General features: G+C 31.9%; 2 protein-coding genes and 1 pseudogene across 4 annotated transcripts; 1 reads left to right on the top strand and 2 right to left on the bottom strand.

The window, feature by feature from the left end:
• Positions 1 to 6,191: 6,191 nt before the first annotated feature.
• On the bottom strand, positions 6,192 to 8,394 carry LOC8280514 (8-hydroxygeraniol oxidoreductase-like). Of its 2 annotated transcripts, XM_048379827.1 has the most exons (4): positions 7,754 to 8,394; positions 7,580 to 7,618; positions 6,610 to 7,015; positions 6,192 to 6,250 (listed from the first exon to the last, which is right to left on the bottom strand). In XM_048379827.1, the coding sequence occupies exons 1-3, from the start codon at positions 7,836 to 7,838 to the stop codon at positions 6,627 to 6,629; spliced, it is 513 nt and encodes a 170-aa protein (XP_048235784.1). In that variant the 5' UTR covers positions 7,839 to 8,394; the 3' UTR covers positions 6,192 to 6,250; positions 6,610 to 6,626. The 2 variants fall into 2 exon arrangements, with proteins under 2 accessions (XP_048235784.1, XP_048235783.1); XM_048379826.1 differs by having other exon boundaries at positions 6,192 to 7,015.
• A 167-nt stretch (positions 8,395 to 8,561) lies between these two features.
• Positions 8,562 to 11,847, bottom strand: LOC8280513 (annotated as a pseudogene).
• Positions 11,848 to 12,376: 529 nt separating this feature from the next.
• On the top strand, positions 12,377 to 18,602 carry LOC8280512 (dnAJ-like protein slr0093). Of its 2 annotated transcripts, none has more exons than XR_007214344.1 (7): positions 12,377 to 12,826; positions 14,959 to 15,036; positions 15,162 to 15,237; positions 15,651 to 15,724; positions 15,839 to 15,909; positions 18,005 to 18,122; positions 18,249 to 18,602. XR_007214344.1 is itself a non-coding variant. In XM_015719664.3 (7 exons), the coding sequence occupies exons 1-6, from the start codon at positions 12,797 to 12,799 to the stop codon at positions 18,119 to 18,121; spliced, it is 372 nt and encodes a 123-aa protein (XP_015575150.1). In that variant the 5' UTR covers positions 12,404 to 12,796; the 3' UTR covers position 18,122; positions 18,249 to 18,602. The 2 variants fall into 2 exon arrangements, 1 of the variants encoding a protein (XP_015575150.1); XM_015719664.3 differs by having other exon boundaries at positions 12,404 to 12,826; positions 18,079 to 18,122.
• The last annotated feature ends 54 nt before the right edge of the window (positions 18,603 to 18,656 follow it).

Genomic DNA, 18,656 nt, shown 5'->3' with positions numbered 1-18,656 from the left:
TTAATACCAAAGGCTATTGTTTTTATGATCCAATTGCTAAAAAGCTTATCATTAATCGTGATGCTTTGTTTGATGAGAAAAATGCATGGAATTGGGATGAGAAACAGGGCTGTCCAGAATTTTTTCAATAAAGGAAATGGATACACAAGAAATTGATGCTGGTGATGGTGGTCAGAGTTCAGGTTCTTCAACGTCTTCAATAAACTCATCCAGTCCGATGAATTCAACACCAACAAATTCTCCTAGTTCTGAAGGTGGCACATCATCAAGCGGGTCTTTTACACCTCCAAGAAAATGGGGTTCATTGCTCGAAATTTATCAAAGAACAGAAAGGGATTTACTTGCTCAGATTGAAGAACCAAATTGCTTTGAAGATGCTATGGCTTCAAAGGAATGGCTCACTACGATGGATGCAGAAATGCAGTCTTTGGAAAGAAATCAAACGTGGGAGTTTGTTGAATTACCTGAAGACAAGAAGGTGGTTGGGTTGAAATGGGTTTATAAACTCAAATTTAAACCTGATGGCACAATTCAGAAACACAAAGCAAGATTGGTGGCTCGTGGATACATGCAAAAAGAAGGTATTGATTTTGAGGAAACATTTTCTCCAGTAGCTAGATTTGACACTATTAGAACTATTTTTGCTATTGCTGCTCATTACAAGTGGAGTGTGTATCAATTTGATGTGAAATTAGCCTTTTTGAATGGTGTTTTGGATGAGGAAGTATTTGTGGAGCAGCCAAGAGGGTGTGAAGTCAAAGGCGAAGAAAACAAAGTCTATTGCCTCAAAAAAGCTTTGTACGGGCTGAAGCAAGTTCCAAGAGCCTGGTACGAAAGAATTGATGGGCATTTTACAAAAAATAATTTTGAAAGAAGCGCAAGTGAACCAACTTTGTATGTAAAGGCAAACGAAGCTGGAGAGATACTCATTGTTCGTCTTTATGTCGATGATTTGGTGTATACTAGTAATAGTGCTAACATGATTGCTGAATTTAAGAAGCTTAGCTTATGATTGATGAGTTTGATATGAATGACATGGGATTGATGAGTTACTTCTTGGGGTTAGAAGTGCATCAATGTGCTACTGGAATTTTTGTTTCTCAACAAAAATATGTGAGAGATATTCTCAAAAGGCTAAAATTGCAGGACTGTAATCATGTCAAGACTCCTATTCATGATGGAGAAGAAAAGGCTGATGCAAGTGTTTATCGTAGCTTAATTGGGAGCTTGCTTTATCTCACTAACACTATGCCAGACATTTTACAAGCTACAAGTCTACTGTGAAGGTTTATGCAAAGTCCAAGTATAGTGCACTGTGGGGCAGCAAAAAGAATTTTGTGATACGTAAAGGAAACAAGCACTTATGGTCTTTGGTACAGTGGTGATAATCTGAAATTGAGTGGTTTCTCGGATAGCGATTGTGCAGGTTGAATTGATGATCGAAGAAGTACTTCAGGTTACATTTTCAGTCTTGGTTCAAGTGCAATATCATGGAGTTCCAGGAAGCAGACCTCTACAGCTCTTTCGTCATCGAAAGCTGAGTACATGGCTGTAATATCAGCGGCATGCCAGGCAGTGTGGTTACAGCGAATTCTGAAGGATGTGAAGCAAGAGCAAACTGTGACTACAATCTTCTGCGACAATCAATCCACCATTGCCATGACTAAGAATCCTGTTTTTCATAGTCAAACAAGACACATTGAGACGCGTCATCACTTCATCAGAGAATTGGTAGCAAAATGATGTATTGAGATTGCATATTGCAATACAGATGAGCAGCAAGCTGATATGTTCACAAAGCCTCTCTCTTTGGCCAAATTTGAAAAATTCAGGCATTTGATTGGTGTTATGGACTTCTACATTAAGGGGGGCTATTAGAAAAGTAATGCAGAATTATTTAAGTATTTACGTGTCTTGTTAATTTACTTAGTCAAATAAATTAGCTATTAAAAGTCCTAGTCTAAATGAGTCAGTTAGTAGTGGTCTTATTTTCGGAGTCTTTTTCTGTTAGTAGGTTGCTTTCTTTATTTTTGTAAGTCTATTATTTCTCTAGTTGTATTTAAGAAGCATTTGGATTCAATAAAGATCATCACTTCAGCTGCTACTTTTCTTTTGATATTGCTATAGTTTTCTGTTTTAAACACACTTATTTTTATCAAATTGGTCATCATTAGGGTTGGAATCAAAATATCTCCTTCTTTTAGCCCATGTACTTTGTCTCCAATGCCTTCCACCACTCTTTCAATTGGCAATTCACCATATAAAGTGCTTAAGCTAATACCAAAAAAAACCAATCAACAAAACAAAAGAATAAGATAAACTGAACACCTTTATGCCCTAGAACTCATGAAAAACTGGCTGAAACAAGACATTAATATGCAAAAACTAATCCAAAGAAAAATGATAATCTACTCGAAAAGAGTACCCACAAATGGATTTCCATTTCCTTTTAGATGCCAGTGTGACAAATGCGGGCATATAGCATCTTAACTCTAAATTCTGAAGGTTTTGGTGGCTCTACTTGTATCTCTTCCACCTTCTGTGAATCCTCAATTCCCCATATTACTGCAGCTGAATTAAGGATACATTCCCAAAGAAACAATTCTGTGTTGGAGAAATAGAAATGAATAAAAAAAATAAGTGTATATGTGAAGTTTCGTTAATTTATTCTCTTGATTCATGTGTGACTCTATACATGATTTCTGAGCTGCTTCTTGACATGGTTGAATGTTGTTGGTTTCATACCTAAAATAGAGTATGGATATAAAGTACAGAGAAATGAATCCTCTCTTTCTAGAAGGAAGAAATAGGAGAGGTATATATGGAATAATTGATTCTAATTAGGCCAAAGATATATCCTTCAATATTCATTTTCTAGATGATGGTATATTTTAATTTCACTGTGGCACAATTATTTGGTTAATTGATGAGTTCTTTATCATTGGCAGCTGGGACCACAGACTTTGGGAGTAGACAAACACATGTGGCCAAAAACTTACTGTTATTTCTAGTCCAATCATTGAGAAGCTGATAAGAATCTTGAAGCAATCCGGTTGCTTCACTAGTTGTCCTTTGTTTCTATCTTTCAACAATACTTCATTTGTCAAAATGCAAAACGCAATTTAATAATAATAACTTTAATATTTAGTATTAATTTATAATAATTTCAAAAATAATAATAAACTAATTATTTTTTAGTATTTTTTTTAATTAGAAAAAACTCTTATCATCTTATTTACACAGTTTTAGATTAAATATATTATTAATAATATATATTAAAAAGATATTATTGTTATATATATTACTAAATTAGATCTCACCAAAAGAGGAATTTCGGGTGTCAAATCTTAGAAATAATAGGCATAGTATACACGAATATAAATATATGTGCTGCTTACTCGGCTAGTATACACATTCAAGCAAAAACTCATTATTCATCCTCTAGACCCATTATTCAACCCATTCTTTACAATATTGAAATGGTTAAACTGTCAATTTGCCCCCTAAACTTGGAGTCAATGGACAATTAGTTCATATTTTAATTTTCTGATCAATTTACCCAGCAACTTAGCAAAAGTGGTCAATTCACCTAATTAAATTATTTAGTCAATACAAAAAGTTCAATTTAATCCTTGAACTTCATACTAAATGTCAAATTTTATAAAAATAACTTTTTATCGAGTTAGAGTACAATTAATTAGTTTTAATATAATTTACTCTAATTATCTAATAAAAATAATTAAATAATATTTTTAATTAAAAAACTTAAATTACATATTATTACCAAAATTATACAAGATTATGCTTTTATAAATTTATAAAAAATCTTATATTTTAGTAATATTAAGTTTTAGTTTCTAATAGAAAAATAATAACTTAATAATTTTTCAATCTCAAATTTGGTTTACATCTTGACCTGAAGAAAGCCGAACATTTATAAAATTATTTAATTTAATATTACGAAAACTTATTCGAAAATATTTTTTGAATTTTTTAAATTATTTATGTAATTATCGGGTGAAGATCCGAAATACTATTTAAGTCATTACTTTATTAAAAATTAAAACTAAATATTGTTAAAATATAATATTTTATTCTATTTTGTAAAAGCATAATTTTTATGAGTTTGATAATATTATTTAATTTAAAATTTTTAATTAAAAATAATATCTAATTATTTTTATTAAATAATATGAATAAATTATGTCAAAACTAAAAAAAAATATTTTAACTCAATAAAAATCTATTTTTATATAATTTAACATTTAGTATAAATTTTAAGAACCAAATTAAATTTTTTATATTGAGTAAGTCTTTTGATTGGGTTGAATTGACCATTTTTGCCAAGTTGCTAAATAAATTGACCAGAAAATTTTTGGTAGTTGATTACCCATTGATTCCAAGTTCATGGGGCCAATTGGCATTTTAGCCATATTGAAATCTTCCGGTGGGACTTCATCGGTCAAAAGCTCACCGAGGTGGAAATTTCTGCTCGGAATAGAAAAGTGGCCGTTAGATATTAGTGGAATTAAGATATTAGTTCTTATTTTTATAATAAATTTTATAAATAATTTTAATGATAAATATAATTGAGCGAAATAAAATTAACTATAACATTTTTAATTATTTATTTATTAGAAATAATATAATAAAAAGTTTATATTTAAAAATAAATTATATTTTTAATGGTTATTTAACATACTAACAACAACCGCTAATAAAATTTTATCAAATGGTTTAATTTATTAAATACCAACTACCAGCTATTAGCTATATTAATCAGTTGAACTAAACATATCCAAAATGTCTTGTCCGTATCGGTTACCCTTTAGGCCTTAGATGGAGTTAGGAAAAAAATAGTTAAAGAAATATAAGGAGAGATAAGAGAAAAAAGAAAGATTAGAAAGTATACATAATCACTGAAGTAATTATTTGGTGCATCAACTCTTTTCATCATTTAAAATATTAGAATTTTTGCAAATTTTCTAAAATGAACCCTCAATATTTATGATTTCTAAATAAAATAAAAATAGCATTTATAATAATTTTGTCTTTAATATTTAAATCAACCAATAAATTTTACACTTATTTTTTTTGAAATTAGAAATATGATAGCTCTGATCAATTCAACCATTGAAGTGTTGGTATCTAATAATAAAGAGTAACAATAGATTTATTTATTTTAAATAAAAAAAACTGGAAAGAGAAAAAAAACAGCCACTAACTCTTCCTTCTCTTTTGTGTGAGGAGTGAAAAAAAATGAATAGTTTAATTTTATCAATTTTAAAAAAATGAAGAGTTGGACTTATATGGAAGGTTAAAGTATAGCCGTCAGCTTCCATTTAACTTATATGGGTCCCAATTGAGGAAGTTGATGTTTGTTCACAAAATATTATTTTCCCTTCTTAAGTAGAAAGCATTTAAACTTTATTCTCCAAAAATCAATAAGGATGTAAGTAATTATACACTTTTATTTTTGTTTCAATAAAAGTGTAACCTTTCAACACAAAGGGAGAACATTTGAATCAAAGGAGAAATCAAAGAAAATGAAACCCATCTTATTGCACTTATAATTATGCAATTTAAACACAAAATATATTTATTTTATTATATTTGATTGAAATTTATAATATTAAAAAATTCATTTGCAAATATAAAATTTATATGTTTTGAATGAAATGAAAGTTAATTTAGAATTGCACACAATCACATTTATTTGGAATTGATTATACTTAAATTAAATTTTAATAAAATAGATAATATTTTAAAATGAATTTTACATTAATTTTTCAATATATTTCATAACATCAAAATACTTATTTCAATTTTATCATTTTTATTTTTAAATGATGTTGATTGGCAGAGTTTCCTGTTCTGCTGCTCCAATTACTATTCTTTCTCCAATTCCCTGACCACCACATTATAAAACAACAAAGTTCATGTAAGTCTTTTATTAAGAAAAAGAAAATGATGATATATCTCAATCATGATGGCTGAAAATTAAAAGAAATATATAAACCTGCTTTATAGCAAGCAAAGCTTCATTAATCAAAGGAGCCACTCCAGTGCATTCAAGGTAACCCACCTGTCAAATCTTTTATAATTTCTGAAATTGATTTTTTTGATTCATCAGGATTTAATAAATTCTGTCTTTCCAAATGCTTGTCCCTTTTCTTTCTTTCTTTTTTTTCCCATTTTTGTCTACTCCAATTATTGTACTAGCCCCTTGTATTCTGGCTGCCTCTATACCCTGCAATTAAAAATTAAAAATTAAATTTGATATTTAACTGTACTAAAAAGAATCTATGTTTTTGAAATGTTAACCGCATAATATAGAATCAGCTTTTGTCTATTTTAGCATTTGAAGAGAAGGGTTTGAAAACTATTGGACTAGATTAATCAACGAATATCGGTTTCATATTGAATAAAAAAAAATAAAAAGAATCATTTTTTGACACCACAATTTTAAAATTTTAAGAATATAAAATACAGTAAATAAATGAATTTGGATGTTAGAAAACCCTATAATCTTCTTATAATTGAAGTTATCCCAATTTTTTTGAATCAGATTTTAGAAGGGGAAAAATATAAAGGAGTTGAAATATATACCCCCTAGACCAACAGCACTAAGTCCAATAACAGCAATAGTACACACCCTTTGACAACATTGGCAGCCTTGGATGCTGACCCAAATCCAGTAGAATACCCACAAGAGAGTAAGGATGCATGGCAAGATTTACACTTGGGTCAATCTTGACAACATAATTGACATCAATTACAGGGTATACAGACCATGTTGAGCAAGAAAATAGATGATAGAACTTCTGGCCTTTAACAGACATTCTTGAAGTTCCATCAGACATTAGCCCAGTGAGGGGTAATGGGTATTTTAAGCATAAATTAGTCTTTCCTGATGTGCAATTTTCACATTCCTGACATCCCCCGAGGTAGCCTGGCATCACAGTATCTCCTTCTTTTAGATCTTTTACTTTATCCCCCAATGCTCTCCACAACTCTGCAATAACTTAAGAGCTTTTCATCATTTTGTTCATCATTGTGCACAAACTATAGAAAAAGAATGATGATGTACTTTTCATTATATAATAGTTAAATTGTCATGTGATGCTGTGTTTAAAAATTTAATAAACTTAAATTTAATTTATGAGTAAATATTAAAAATAATACTGTTCTATAAAAAAAAAATTAAATTTTTTTATCGGAATTGAGTGAGTCATAGTTATTAAATAATTTATAAATATATGGAAACAACTTAGGAATTCATTTAACAACCACAAAATATAGGATAGTTAGTGTTTATTATCCGGATATATTATATGAATAAAATAAGAATTTCAAAGATCCTATTACATTAAACTAGGTTTAACATTGCTTTCAAGTATCAAAAGTATTAGGGTAAATAAATTGATAATATCATACATATAGTGACATAAATATTATACTTTTTCTGAAAAATATTAAGCACCTAGACACATGAACACAATTGATGTGCTGGACTCAAATGAAGATCAGAAGAGAGAGACACATTAGACAAAAAAAATGGGAAAAAAATCATACTTACCCAACTCCTTCGATGCCCTAGAAGTCGGGGGTAAAGTGGCTAAAAAAGAAGAGAGATATCAAAGAAAGAAAATCCTTAAATATATAGAGAAGGCTGAGAGAAAGAAGTAACAAATGGGAATCCATGGGAGCATAAGATGTCTGTGTGACAAAAACTAGCATAGAGCATCCTAACCCGAGCTTCGGTTGATTTTGGAGGATCCACTTGTATCTCTTCCACTTTCATTTCCTCGCCGTACAGCAGCTGCCCGCCGCCACATTTTAAATTGAGAATTTTAAAAGAAATAAAATTCAAATTAATCAGTTGATGATTTAAGAAAAACATGAAAAAAAGCAATACGTGAGTTTAGATGGATTTGGGTGGCTATGTAATTAATTTCTGTGGATTTATAGATAGAAATATCATGAGTTTATTATTGTTGTCAATTTCATCTTCTTTTTTTTTTTTTTTTTTTGAATTTTTTTAATTATAGATTGGTGAGGTTAGTTGGCCATCGCATGTTCAAAATATGGATCGCATTTAATTATTTCATGTAAGCAATTTGCAAGAATACAACACAATTAATGAATGAGGGAGAAATGTATTACAAAGTAGAGACTGAGCATAGCTAATAATACGACATTATTAAATTGGAATAATTACAAAACTCCTTTATTTTAAACCATATTATTAATTTGATTCTGCTCACGTCAGAATACTTAAAATATTCTATTCAAATTAAATTGCGAAATATTATTTTTTTTACTTTGTCTAAAACCTTGTTTAATTACGTATAATTTATGACTATTCTATTTATAATATTAATATTTATAAATATATAGCTAATATTAATTAATGGGGTACTTTTCTATTTAAAAAAACTAATAGAGTACTTTTCTAAATTATAATCCTAAAAATAGTATAATTAATTATTAACCCATAAATTTAATTAATATTTTAATATTAGAAAAACGGAAAAAATCTTAGAATATTGGAGTACATGTATATAATGCATTATTGGATTTACATCTGGTAAGGAAGTTTCCTTGATGCAAGAAGAAGAGAATTGTAACAGAAGCGCAAATCCTAACGGGGGAGAATAGTTATTATATCAGTATGCCACTCGTTTGAGGCAAAATGGTTGACGGCAACAGCTTCCCCAATAATATGGGGACTGGGACTGATCTGTCAGCTCCTGCATTTTGCAAATGACAGTTCAAGTCACAGACTTGGATGTCATAGTTTGTAAGCACTTTGAGGTGTGACCCAATTTCTATACTCTTCACAATGTTCCATTTCCTGAAGGATTCCATTGTTTGGTTGTTTGAGATGACAGAAGCCCGTTCATCACACAGGCTGCCAAAGGTTGAACCACATTTGCAGTTTGCTTTGCGGGCAAAACAACCATCTCATTCTCCAAAATGGCTTCCCAATTAACATCTTTACTCACTAATTTATGCAGCAGACATGCGTAGTTTCACGTGCTTGATCTTTATTCGATCTTAATTTCTATCAGATTATAAACTATTTGCAAAGAGCTGCTGCTGCTACATAGGCACACATTTCAGGTTTCTCAAGGTCAATTTATTAACTCAGTTATCAATATCTTAGAGTCATTTAACTGATGGCAAGATAAAGCACTAACATTGCTTACATGGAACTCCTGCAGGTCATGTTCGAATGATTTAGGATTCTCCACATCAGTTTTTCTTTTTTCCCAATTGGTAGATGTGGATAATGGCATCTATGAACATCAATTAGCCATCATTTTTTAACACACCCTGCATAGATATTAGAATTTGATGACAACCTTCACACAGTCTGGTTGCTTCAGCAGCTCAAATGCTTTATTGAAATCTTCCAATGGAACTTCATGGGTCAAAAGCTCATCAAGGTGGAATTCCTGTCAAAAAAATTTAGAATATTCCCATAAAAAAAATAGATGCTCAGTCTCCTTTGTTGCAATATGAATTTGACTCTGACTCTGTCATCAAGATAAAAATGCCAAAAATTCTTGAAGAGTACTGCAAATTATAACTTAATTAGAAACTGTTACACCTATAACTACTGTGTATATAAAAAATTGTATGCATAATCACACAACATCATAAACCTGAATTCTACCAAGTTGTTCCTATACTTTTATGTTTACAAGTGTTATATATTATATTTGTTTAGCTGTATATGTTTGGCATAAAGTCTGTGTATGTATTAATGTATTACAATTTACATCAGCTTTTAGGAATATAAGCTGCCTAACCTGCTTTCTTCTGAGGATAAACGAATTTAGGAAGAGAAAATTATATAATCTGCATATTAAAAATGTATGCTGCCTTTCTTTTTGTGGGTATTTAATTTTATCTAACTGGCTTAGTACAAACACAGTTGAAATCAAATTGTAATTTCTTTCTGCTACAGGCAGCTTCATATTCTATCATATAATATAACAGTTTAGGAAACCTATATTTTATTGCATACGTCGTTAATTTTAAGAAAAATGTACCTTGTTTTTGCATTTCTCAAGTATAGTAGGGAAATCGGATTTTACTTTGAGGCCTCCAAAAATGGAACCCTTCATAGTTCCACCATACATTAAGGGTCTGAAGCTGATCTGCACTTTTGCACCATATCCTACACCAACAGTTATCACTTATCCCTTTCCCTGAAAACACCCAACTTATTTATATATATATATATATGAGAAAAATAAAAACACCCTCTTATGATTTCCATTCTTCTATTGTAGAGAAAAATATATAAATAAAAATAAAAAACCTCAATCGTCAACTATGTAAATACCAGCTTTATTGATAGCAAGGCTTCATCCATCAAAGCTGCAACTCCAGTGCACTCAAAGCAATAATCTACTCCCATTCCACCAGTTAAGTCTTTAATCAATTGTGAAACTGTTTTATCAAAATCATTAGAGTTTATAAAATCAGTCATTCCAAAAGCTTTTGCCTTCTCTTTCTTCCATCCATTCTTGTCTATCCCTATTATTTTATCTGCCCCAGCTAATCTTGCACCTTCTATGGCCTAAAAGACCAAAGTAATCAAGCAAATAGCAATTTCTCATAAACAATTGTTGAACATAGGTAAATGATAGCTATCCAGAAAACATAAGCAAAATAATTTTCAAATGGTCATAATCCATACCCCTAAGCCAACAGCACCAAGCCCAAAAACAGCAACACTTGATCCTTTCTCAACCTTTGCTTCCTTCCAAGTTGCCCCAAATCCAGTTGAGAAACCACAAGAGATGAAACTAGCATGTGGTAGTGGTATGCTTGGATCAATCTTGACAACGTAATTGACATTTACAACTGTATATTCAGACCATGTTGAGCATGAAAAGAATTGGTATAATCTCTGACCTCTAAATGACATTCTTGAAGTGTTATCAGGCATCAAACCACTGATTGAAAATGGATGTTTTAAGCATAAATTGGTTATCTCTGATGTGCAATTTTCACATTTTTGACACTCCCCAATGAATGTTGGAATTACAAAATCTCCTTCCTTTAGGTCTTTCACTTCATCAACCACACTCTCCACAATTCTTCACATATATAAATAGCAATTTAGAAACTTATGCACAGTATACATGTAAGGAAATATGAATAAATGCAAGGAGGTGAGGGGATTACCTAACACCTTCATGACCAGGAACTCGAGGATAAAGAGGCTGAAAGAAGCAAATTAATACAACAATGTTGAAACCAAGTTAAAGAACAACAAAAAGAATTGAATCAAGTAATATATAGATATGATTGTTGTCACTCACAAATGGAAGGCCTTTGCAGAAAAGAATATCAGTGTGACAAAGACTAGCACATAGCATCTTAAGTCTAACTTCTGAGGATTTTGGTGGCTCTACTTGTATCTCTTCTAACTTGATTGCCAATTCCTCTGCTCCCCAACATACAGCAGCTAAGACACACACACACACACACACGTATACATATATATATATATATATATATATATATATATAGAGAGAGAGAGAGAGAGAGAAAGAGAGTGAGTTCCAAGATAACTATCAATAATCAAGGTTCAAACAAGAAACTAATTGGGTTGGTTAGTTAGAGTCTTTACCTTTACATGTTATCACTTGGGAAGTGTTCTTGGACATTGCTGTCAGAGTAATGCTAGCTCAAGCTGCTAGTTCAATGTTTTCAATGGAGTTATGGGGTTTGGAGTAAAGAAAAGATATTTCTTTGTCCCCTTTATAGTGTATATACTGTATAGTAGGAAGAAGATAAAACTTTCTGCCAGATGGCGATTGGGAAAAGGCTCAAATATGACCGTCAGAAGTCGTATTAGACCTTTTTATATAAGATATATTTTTAAATTTAACTCCAAATTGGAGTCTTTAGACCCTTTCATAGAGGCTTTAATTTTTATCGCAAACACCTTCTGTTTCTGACGACTTTGGCAAAATAATCATCCTTTTGATTTTACTAAACGGAATCTTTTTACTTATTTAGGTATTAACACACAGAACCAATTATTAGTTTAAAATTAAATATATATTAATTATCTTATATTAAAATAATGCCTTCCATTTTTTTTTTGCCTGGTAACTTATGATTATTTCCTTTTCGACTTTCCTAAAAAGATTAATTGTAAAAAACTGTTAAGGTAATTAAACGAATAATCAATCCCTCACTTCCAGCCCTTACAATTTGGACAGATTTAACTTTTGTGGGCCAATGGAGGAATGGAAGGAAAATAGGAAATACTTCCTTCCTCTCTAACTTTTCCCTCCAACCAAACGATGGAAAAAGTGGCTTTTCCCTTTATCCTACCTCTCAAATTCTTCCTTCCTCCTTACCCTTCTCCCCAAACAAGGTACCGTAAGTTTTCCCACGTGCACACGTGCCATGACGTGATGACTAACAGATAAGAGCAGAAAAAATTCCCCTAACAAAAGTTCAACCAAATGGACTGAAAATTAGAAAAAATAAAAATAAAAATCCCAAAATCTGATAACAGTTGTTGTGGCATCCACAGAACCTTTCATCTCCATTTTACCCTGCAGTATTCCAAATTCCACCACACAAACGAAACCCAGATTTTCCTTTATTTATTTATTTTGGTTTATGATTTGGAAATAAGTGTCAAAACTAAAAAAACTAGTTCATATATTTCAAGAAGAATCAAGCAAAATATCCTCTTGGTGTTTTTTCTTTTAATGAAATGAAATGAATGAGGCCAAACCAATAATCAGAATTGCAGATGGAAGGCAATGAGAAAACCACCCAAAAGGTGCACGAATTTAACCTCACATCTTTTTTATTTCCTTTTACTATTTTTCTCTTTTTCTAAAGATTTTATTCTTTTTTTAGTTCCTGCAACTGATGATGATGATTTGTTATCAACCCAGTTGAAATTTGGAGTTCTTTTTATCTGGGTTTCAGTTTTCCAATCATTTATATGCGGGTTTTGAGAAAGGGAAGGAAATTTATAAGAAAAGAATTTGGGTGTTAACTGTTTTTTTTTCCATGGATGTGGGGCCGGATAGAATTAATATTTCCTACGAATGATTGAGCTTAAATTGGGGCTGTTGGCATTCTTTTCACGTGTATAGGAATGGAATTCAGTTGCTGTAGGTGTTGTTGGCAGCTTTTGCTTATTTTACTCCTAGTAGGTGCATTTTTACTTGAAGAATTACAAGATTATTAATTATATAAAATGTATTGTAGGATATTGTTTTTGTTTACAATGTGGAACTTTGTTTTAAGTACAAAGGTGTAGTCTTTGGGGACATATACTTTCAGTTTGGCTGCTCAGAAGCTGCAGAAAAGAATATAATTAATGATTTTAAGTTACAGAATATATTAGAAGGCTTGTTAAAGAGAACCTGCTTAAGCGGATTCAAGCTTGGAGTTCAGATTATTTAGGTTGAGCTTGTCATCTTTTAGATATTGGAACATTGAGAAACATGAAACTAGAATTTTGATTTGTGTGTGGAACCAATCATATAGAGTTTATGGTTAAAATGTTTGTGTTATATGAAAGATTGCAGAATTCTAGTATTCTCAACATTTTGGTTTCAAGCCTATCATTTTGACAATTTTGGTATTGCTTTATATCAACAATAACGCAATTACTTGAATCACATTCTCAGGGCCCTATGAGGCATGTTTTATGTCTTTTGTATTATGAATATTGGTATGCATCCAAGAAAAGAGATGCTATACTGTGAGAGTTTTACTCCATAGGATATGCTACTTCCCCATTCTGTCTTTCGCATCTGTTTTTCTTTATTTTCGTAATACCTTCGCATAATTCAAATAGTGATGCCAGTTCTTTGGTCACATATTGGATCTTAAGCATAGTTGGGTTACAAACTCTAATAAAGCTCAATCAGTCTGTTTGATATGGCGTTGGACTTGTGTTTTCATGCAGTACATCTTCATCTACATTATTGTATTTGAGATTGGTTTATGCAGTTTGATTGCTCCTCTAGATTTATCACTGTAAAGTACATGGAATATTTCTAGTTTGGCCTAGCCAAAAATATAAATTGATTGGCAGCTAGCTCTGATACTTCATAGGAATGACTTTTTTTAAAGCATTACTTCTGTTTAAATAAAATCATATCTTATTTTCCTGAAAACTGGTTCCTATGCTTGTTTTATTGGTTGGTGCTGTTCTCTAGCTAGAATACACGATGAAGTTGGAAAGCATATGATGTAATGCAATTTTGAGAAAGAGTGGCATAGTGGACCTATGGGTTTTAGGATAATGAGTGGAGAATGTTTAGGGAGTTTTAGTTAGGAAGAATTGGCTAAAAACTTGCTTTGCTGTTCCAGCCCATTTGTAGTTCTTACCAAAGTGTTGGTCCTGTTCCTTTGGTTTACCAGTTGGGTTCTGCGCTTGACTTGCATTTTATTCACTTTTATGGTATATAAGACGATCTAATGCTGGAGTTATAGGAGCATTGTGGATGAAGGTGGTGACTTTTGAATGGCATAGTTATTTACTTGTATTAAATAATTTTCTACAAGATGTTATCCATATAAAATTTGGCACTGGAAAATTATCTTGTCAAAAAGATTTAGGGGAATGAAATAGATGAACCAAATAAAAAGAAAATGAAGGAAATGATCAAATGCTGAAAGAGAAATGCATGAATTTCTTTTACAACTGGCTATCTGCTTTTTATCAATTTTCAATTAAATGCATTAGTTATTGATCAACCATGCTATCTGGTTTATTTCTGTCACAGAAAATTTACTGAAGAATTGGGTTGAATCTCTGAAATCTTAATTTGCAAATGCACTTTTACATGCTGCACAAATTCACAAACTTCTATTTATGGAGATTTCAGTTTGTGTTTTCCACTGTGTTCTAGCTTCATTGACAACTCATGAGAAAACTCTTGCTCTATTTAGGATTACTACAAGATTTTGGAGGTCGATTATGATGCAACAGATGAGAAGATAAGATTTAATTATCTAAAGCTTGCGCTGGTTAGTGGTGCATCTGCTATGAACAACTTCTTATGTGAGCTTTTACATTTACCAGTTGAAATATTTTTCTCATTTAGTACTCTCAGGTTAATAGAAACATTTCATGATTTTTCCTTTATCTGCAGAAGTGGCATCCTGACAAGCACCAGGGTGATAGTGCTGTTACTGCAAAATTTCAAGAGATCAATGAAGCGTATGGAGGTAACTTTTATACATGATAAGCATGAAATTTCAGTTTTTATTTTATATGATGTATATTGCTTTGCCCCATTTACATTAATTGCTGTTATTGTAAATCAATGTATCATATCATCTATTCTTTCTTTCAACAGTATGAATGGTATATATAAGTATACCTTAGATGCAAGGGAAGGCTTCTAGGTTCCTATTTCTAATCTTTATAGAGGTAGAACATATTTCTTTGTAATTTTTAATAAATTAACTTAGGCAGAAAGGAGGATGACACCCTGATATGAATGAAATTTCCTTGTTGGCCACATCCAACATTTTAAGGGCTTCACAATATTGAATGGCACAGTATAAATGTATATAGGTAATATAGAGTGGTATTTGACAGACTTTTCTCATTCGTATATTACTTTTTTCTTCTGCAGTGTTGAGTGATCCAGCTAAGCGCTCTGACTATGATTTTACTGGAATATATGAGATAGATAAGTACACGTTGGGGGTAAGGACTTCATGATGTTACCAGTTTTGATTGCAAAGTATAATTCTTTGAGTTAATGCCAAGGTTCTATTGGCATTACTTTTTTATGCTTATCTGGGAGTCTTAACAATGCAGGAATATCTTGCTAGATTTAAAGGAATGATACTTACCTGCAATGGGCTTGGTATCAGTCATACATCAATGTGGTAAGCCTTTCATGACTTTTGGGAATGTCTTAGCTTAAAAGGGTTCTTACTTTCTTGTTAAATGACTAGAATGAGCTATTTGCATTTTGATATGGAATTAGTTAAAATGCAAAAAGATATAATTTCTTTTCTGTTGCATTCATGGCATTTTAATATGGAATTATAATACAACGAAAATTTGTAAAATTTCTTTTTGTGTTCTTAAGAATCTTCCTCTGGCACCATAAAAAATAAAGCTTTATTTCCGGGACTTTTTGGTGCTTTTTGTGTTCCTATTGTAACTTTGGGGAGTGCTGTCGGTATTGGTTTTTATTTTCTTTATTTTTTTTATTAAAAAGAAAAGAGCTGCTCCTCTCCGATCTCAGTCCTCTCTCTAGTCAGAAATAGCGTAAGTTAATCAGGATGGATCGACAGGCTTTCCAAACCTACTGGTCTCTTCCTCGAACCTAGCATTGCTGCCTGGCCCATCACCTTGATATGATGCACACTCGAATGGTTCCACTTCTTGACCGAGGACGAGGAGATCTTGTGAAACCTAATCCAGTCTATTTGCAGCCTACTTTGAACTAAGTCAGGCCCGAATGGAGGCCGAAGACCTATTCGAGGTCAAGGTCGAGATTGTCAGGGTCATGTTGGGCCTTCATCCAGAAGGAGATTGGATGGGACGGGGAGCCCGGGCCCTCGACAATCCCCGCACCTCCACGGGAGAACAATCCCTGGAGAAACTGACTACCCTTCTTTCGGATCTCCAAAGTGGGGGGGTCCATTCCGATTCCTTTAAGGAATTGAAAGGGAAAGTTTTCCGCTCCAAAGAAATTTTTATCAAAGGAATGGATAGCTTAAAAACATAAAATAAGAAAAGATGTGTTAGCCTTGTTTCCCATCTGAAGGAAAAACAATCTCTTTTAAAGGAGAAGCAGGATAGTACTCCTTATATGACCAACAAAATGCATTGTTGGTTGGTTTACAGTGACCCCAATTCCTTCTCTTCAATCAACCAAAATGTATAAATTACTGATAGCCCTAGTCTGTTAGTCCAGCAATCTGTTAGAGAGAAAAAAGATGGTGCTTCATCAATCAACTTTAGTATGCCATTTTTTCTCTTTTTTCTGGATTTATACAACAATCACGTTCCTGGAATAATTTATTTAAAGTTTTTATCTACTTTTTTGGTTTATCTCCCTTGCTGGGAACAGCTTTTATGTATTTGACCTCTAGTGCCAAAACCCATTATTTCCACAGGAAAATTAGAAACTAGCTAGAAAATGCTTAGGGCCTGTTTACTTATAGAAAACTATGTGAGTTTTCTGGAAAACTTTTCAAATAAAAATAGAAAATAGAACTTTGTGTTTGTTTTTACTATTTTTCTATAATGAAAATAGAAAACAGTTTTTTATGTTTTCAAAATTATAACTAAACTTTGAAAAACTTTTGAAAACAAGTTTAACATGTTTTCTATATTTTTCTTTATATAACGAAAACAAAGAGTTTTCACTTCATTTATTCCAAATCTACCATTTATACTTAAAATGTTACCTAAATAGAAAACAAAATGTCTTTTATAAAGTAAACATATTTTACAAATATTCTATGAAAATAAAAAAATTTCATTTTTTCTGTAAAACTAGAAAATGGAAATGGAAAAAATTCTCTATACGTAAACAGGTCTTTAGCCTTTCTATATTCCCAGAGTCAAATTATGACATGCAAGAAGTAGAGTGGTATGGGGGTTGAAGTCGCTCAAATAATAGTAATTTGTTGCTTTTGCTGGCTAAATTGACATTACTTCTAATGTTTGCTATAGGATGAGTCCGAGTTAAAAAAAATAATCTTGCTATAGATGGGTATTGGATTCAAATCCAAAACTTAGGTTCTCAGTGTGGTAGAAACCTATTGCGGAGTCCATTCTTTGTTGGACGATAACCCTGTGTTCATATTTCTTCTTAAAAGTTTTCTGGAGCAGGGTTTTGGACTGAGGTTCTCCACCCTTCTCCCTCTACTTCTTTCATTGTCTAAAACATTATTCCAAAATCAACCTAAAGCTTCTCTGACTTGGTAAAAACATTTTACTTTTTCATGGAGCCATCTTTAACAGGTAGAGATGAGAGCCAAAATAAATGCCAAAAGAAACTTTCATATCTGTATTCATGGATCTTTATAAAATTGCAGGACGCATCAACTGACTGATACCAGTGAATATGCAGATAAATAAGGTATTGGTTGAAAATACTAACCTTTTGTAAATTCCATTTCTAATGTTACACCTGTTAATACTCGAGCTTTGGCAAATTTAAATCGTATATTCCATTCTATCTACTGACATGCTATATTAATTGAAGGATGGATGGAGCTATCGATGCGCGTATGCTATGTTGCAAGAGCAAGTGTAGGAATAATTTTTTTTTTTCTGAATCTGAAGATGGGGATGGAGCTGTTTGTAGAATTATTATGCATACGAATGTGAATCCCTTGTCAGTGGTGCGAACTTGTTACGCCATACATAACAATATGCTCCTCCATTTTGTATGTAACATTTCGTGAACAGCTTAGGTAGAGATAATTACACGGCAGTCATACTTGTCTGATTTTGTTGCTTTCTTTGTAGTGCGTATTTCATGTATAACCGTTTATTTGGTTAGCCCTGTGAATTCTTATTTTTCCAAAAAAGTATATATGTGTTTGGCTTTTCATCAGGCATGAACCCTATTGACCTGTCCTTGTACGTAGTTTTAGGCCTTTAAACTATA

Source organism: Ricinus communis, chromosome 10 (assembly GCF_019578655.1).
Source record: "Ricinus communis isolate WT05 ecotype wild-type chromosome 10, ASM1957865v1, whole genome shotgun sequence".
In the NCBI taxonomy this organism is placed as follows: domain Eukaryota; kingdom Viridiplantae; phylum Streptophyta; class Magnoliopsida; order Malpighiales; family Euphorbiaceae; genus Ricinus; species Ricinus communis.
The sequence above is the reverse complement of the archived record's forward strand: the minus strand, read 5'-3'. Positions and strand labels throughout refer to the sequence as shown.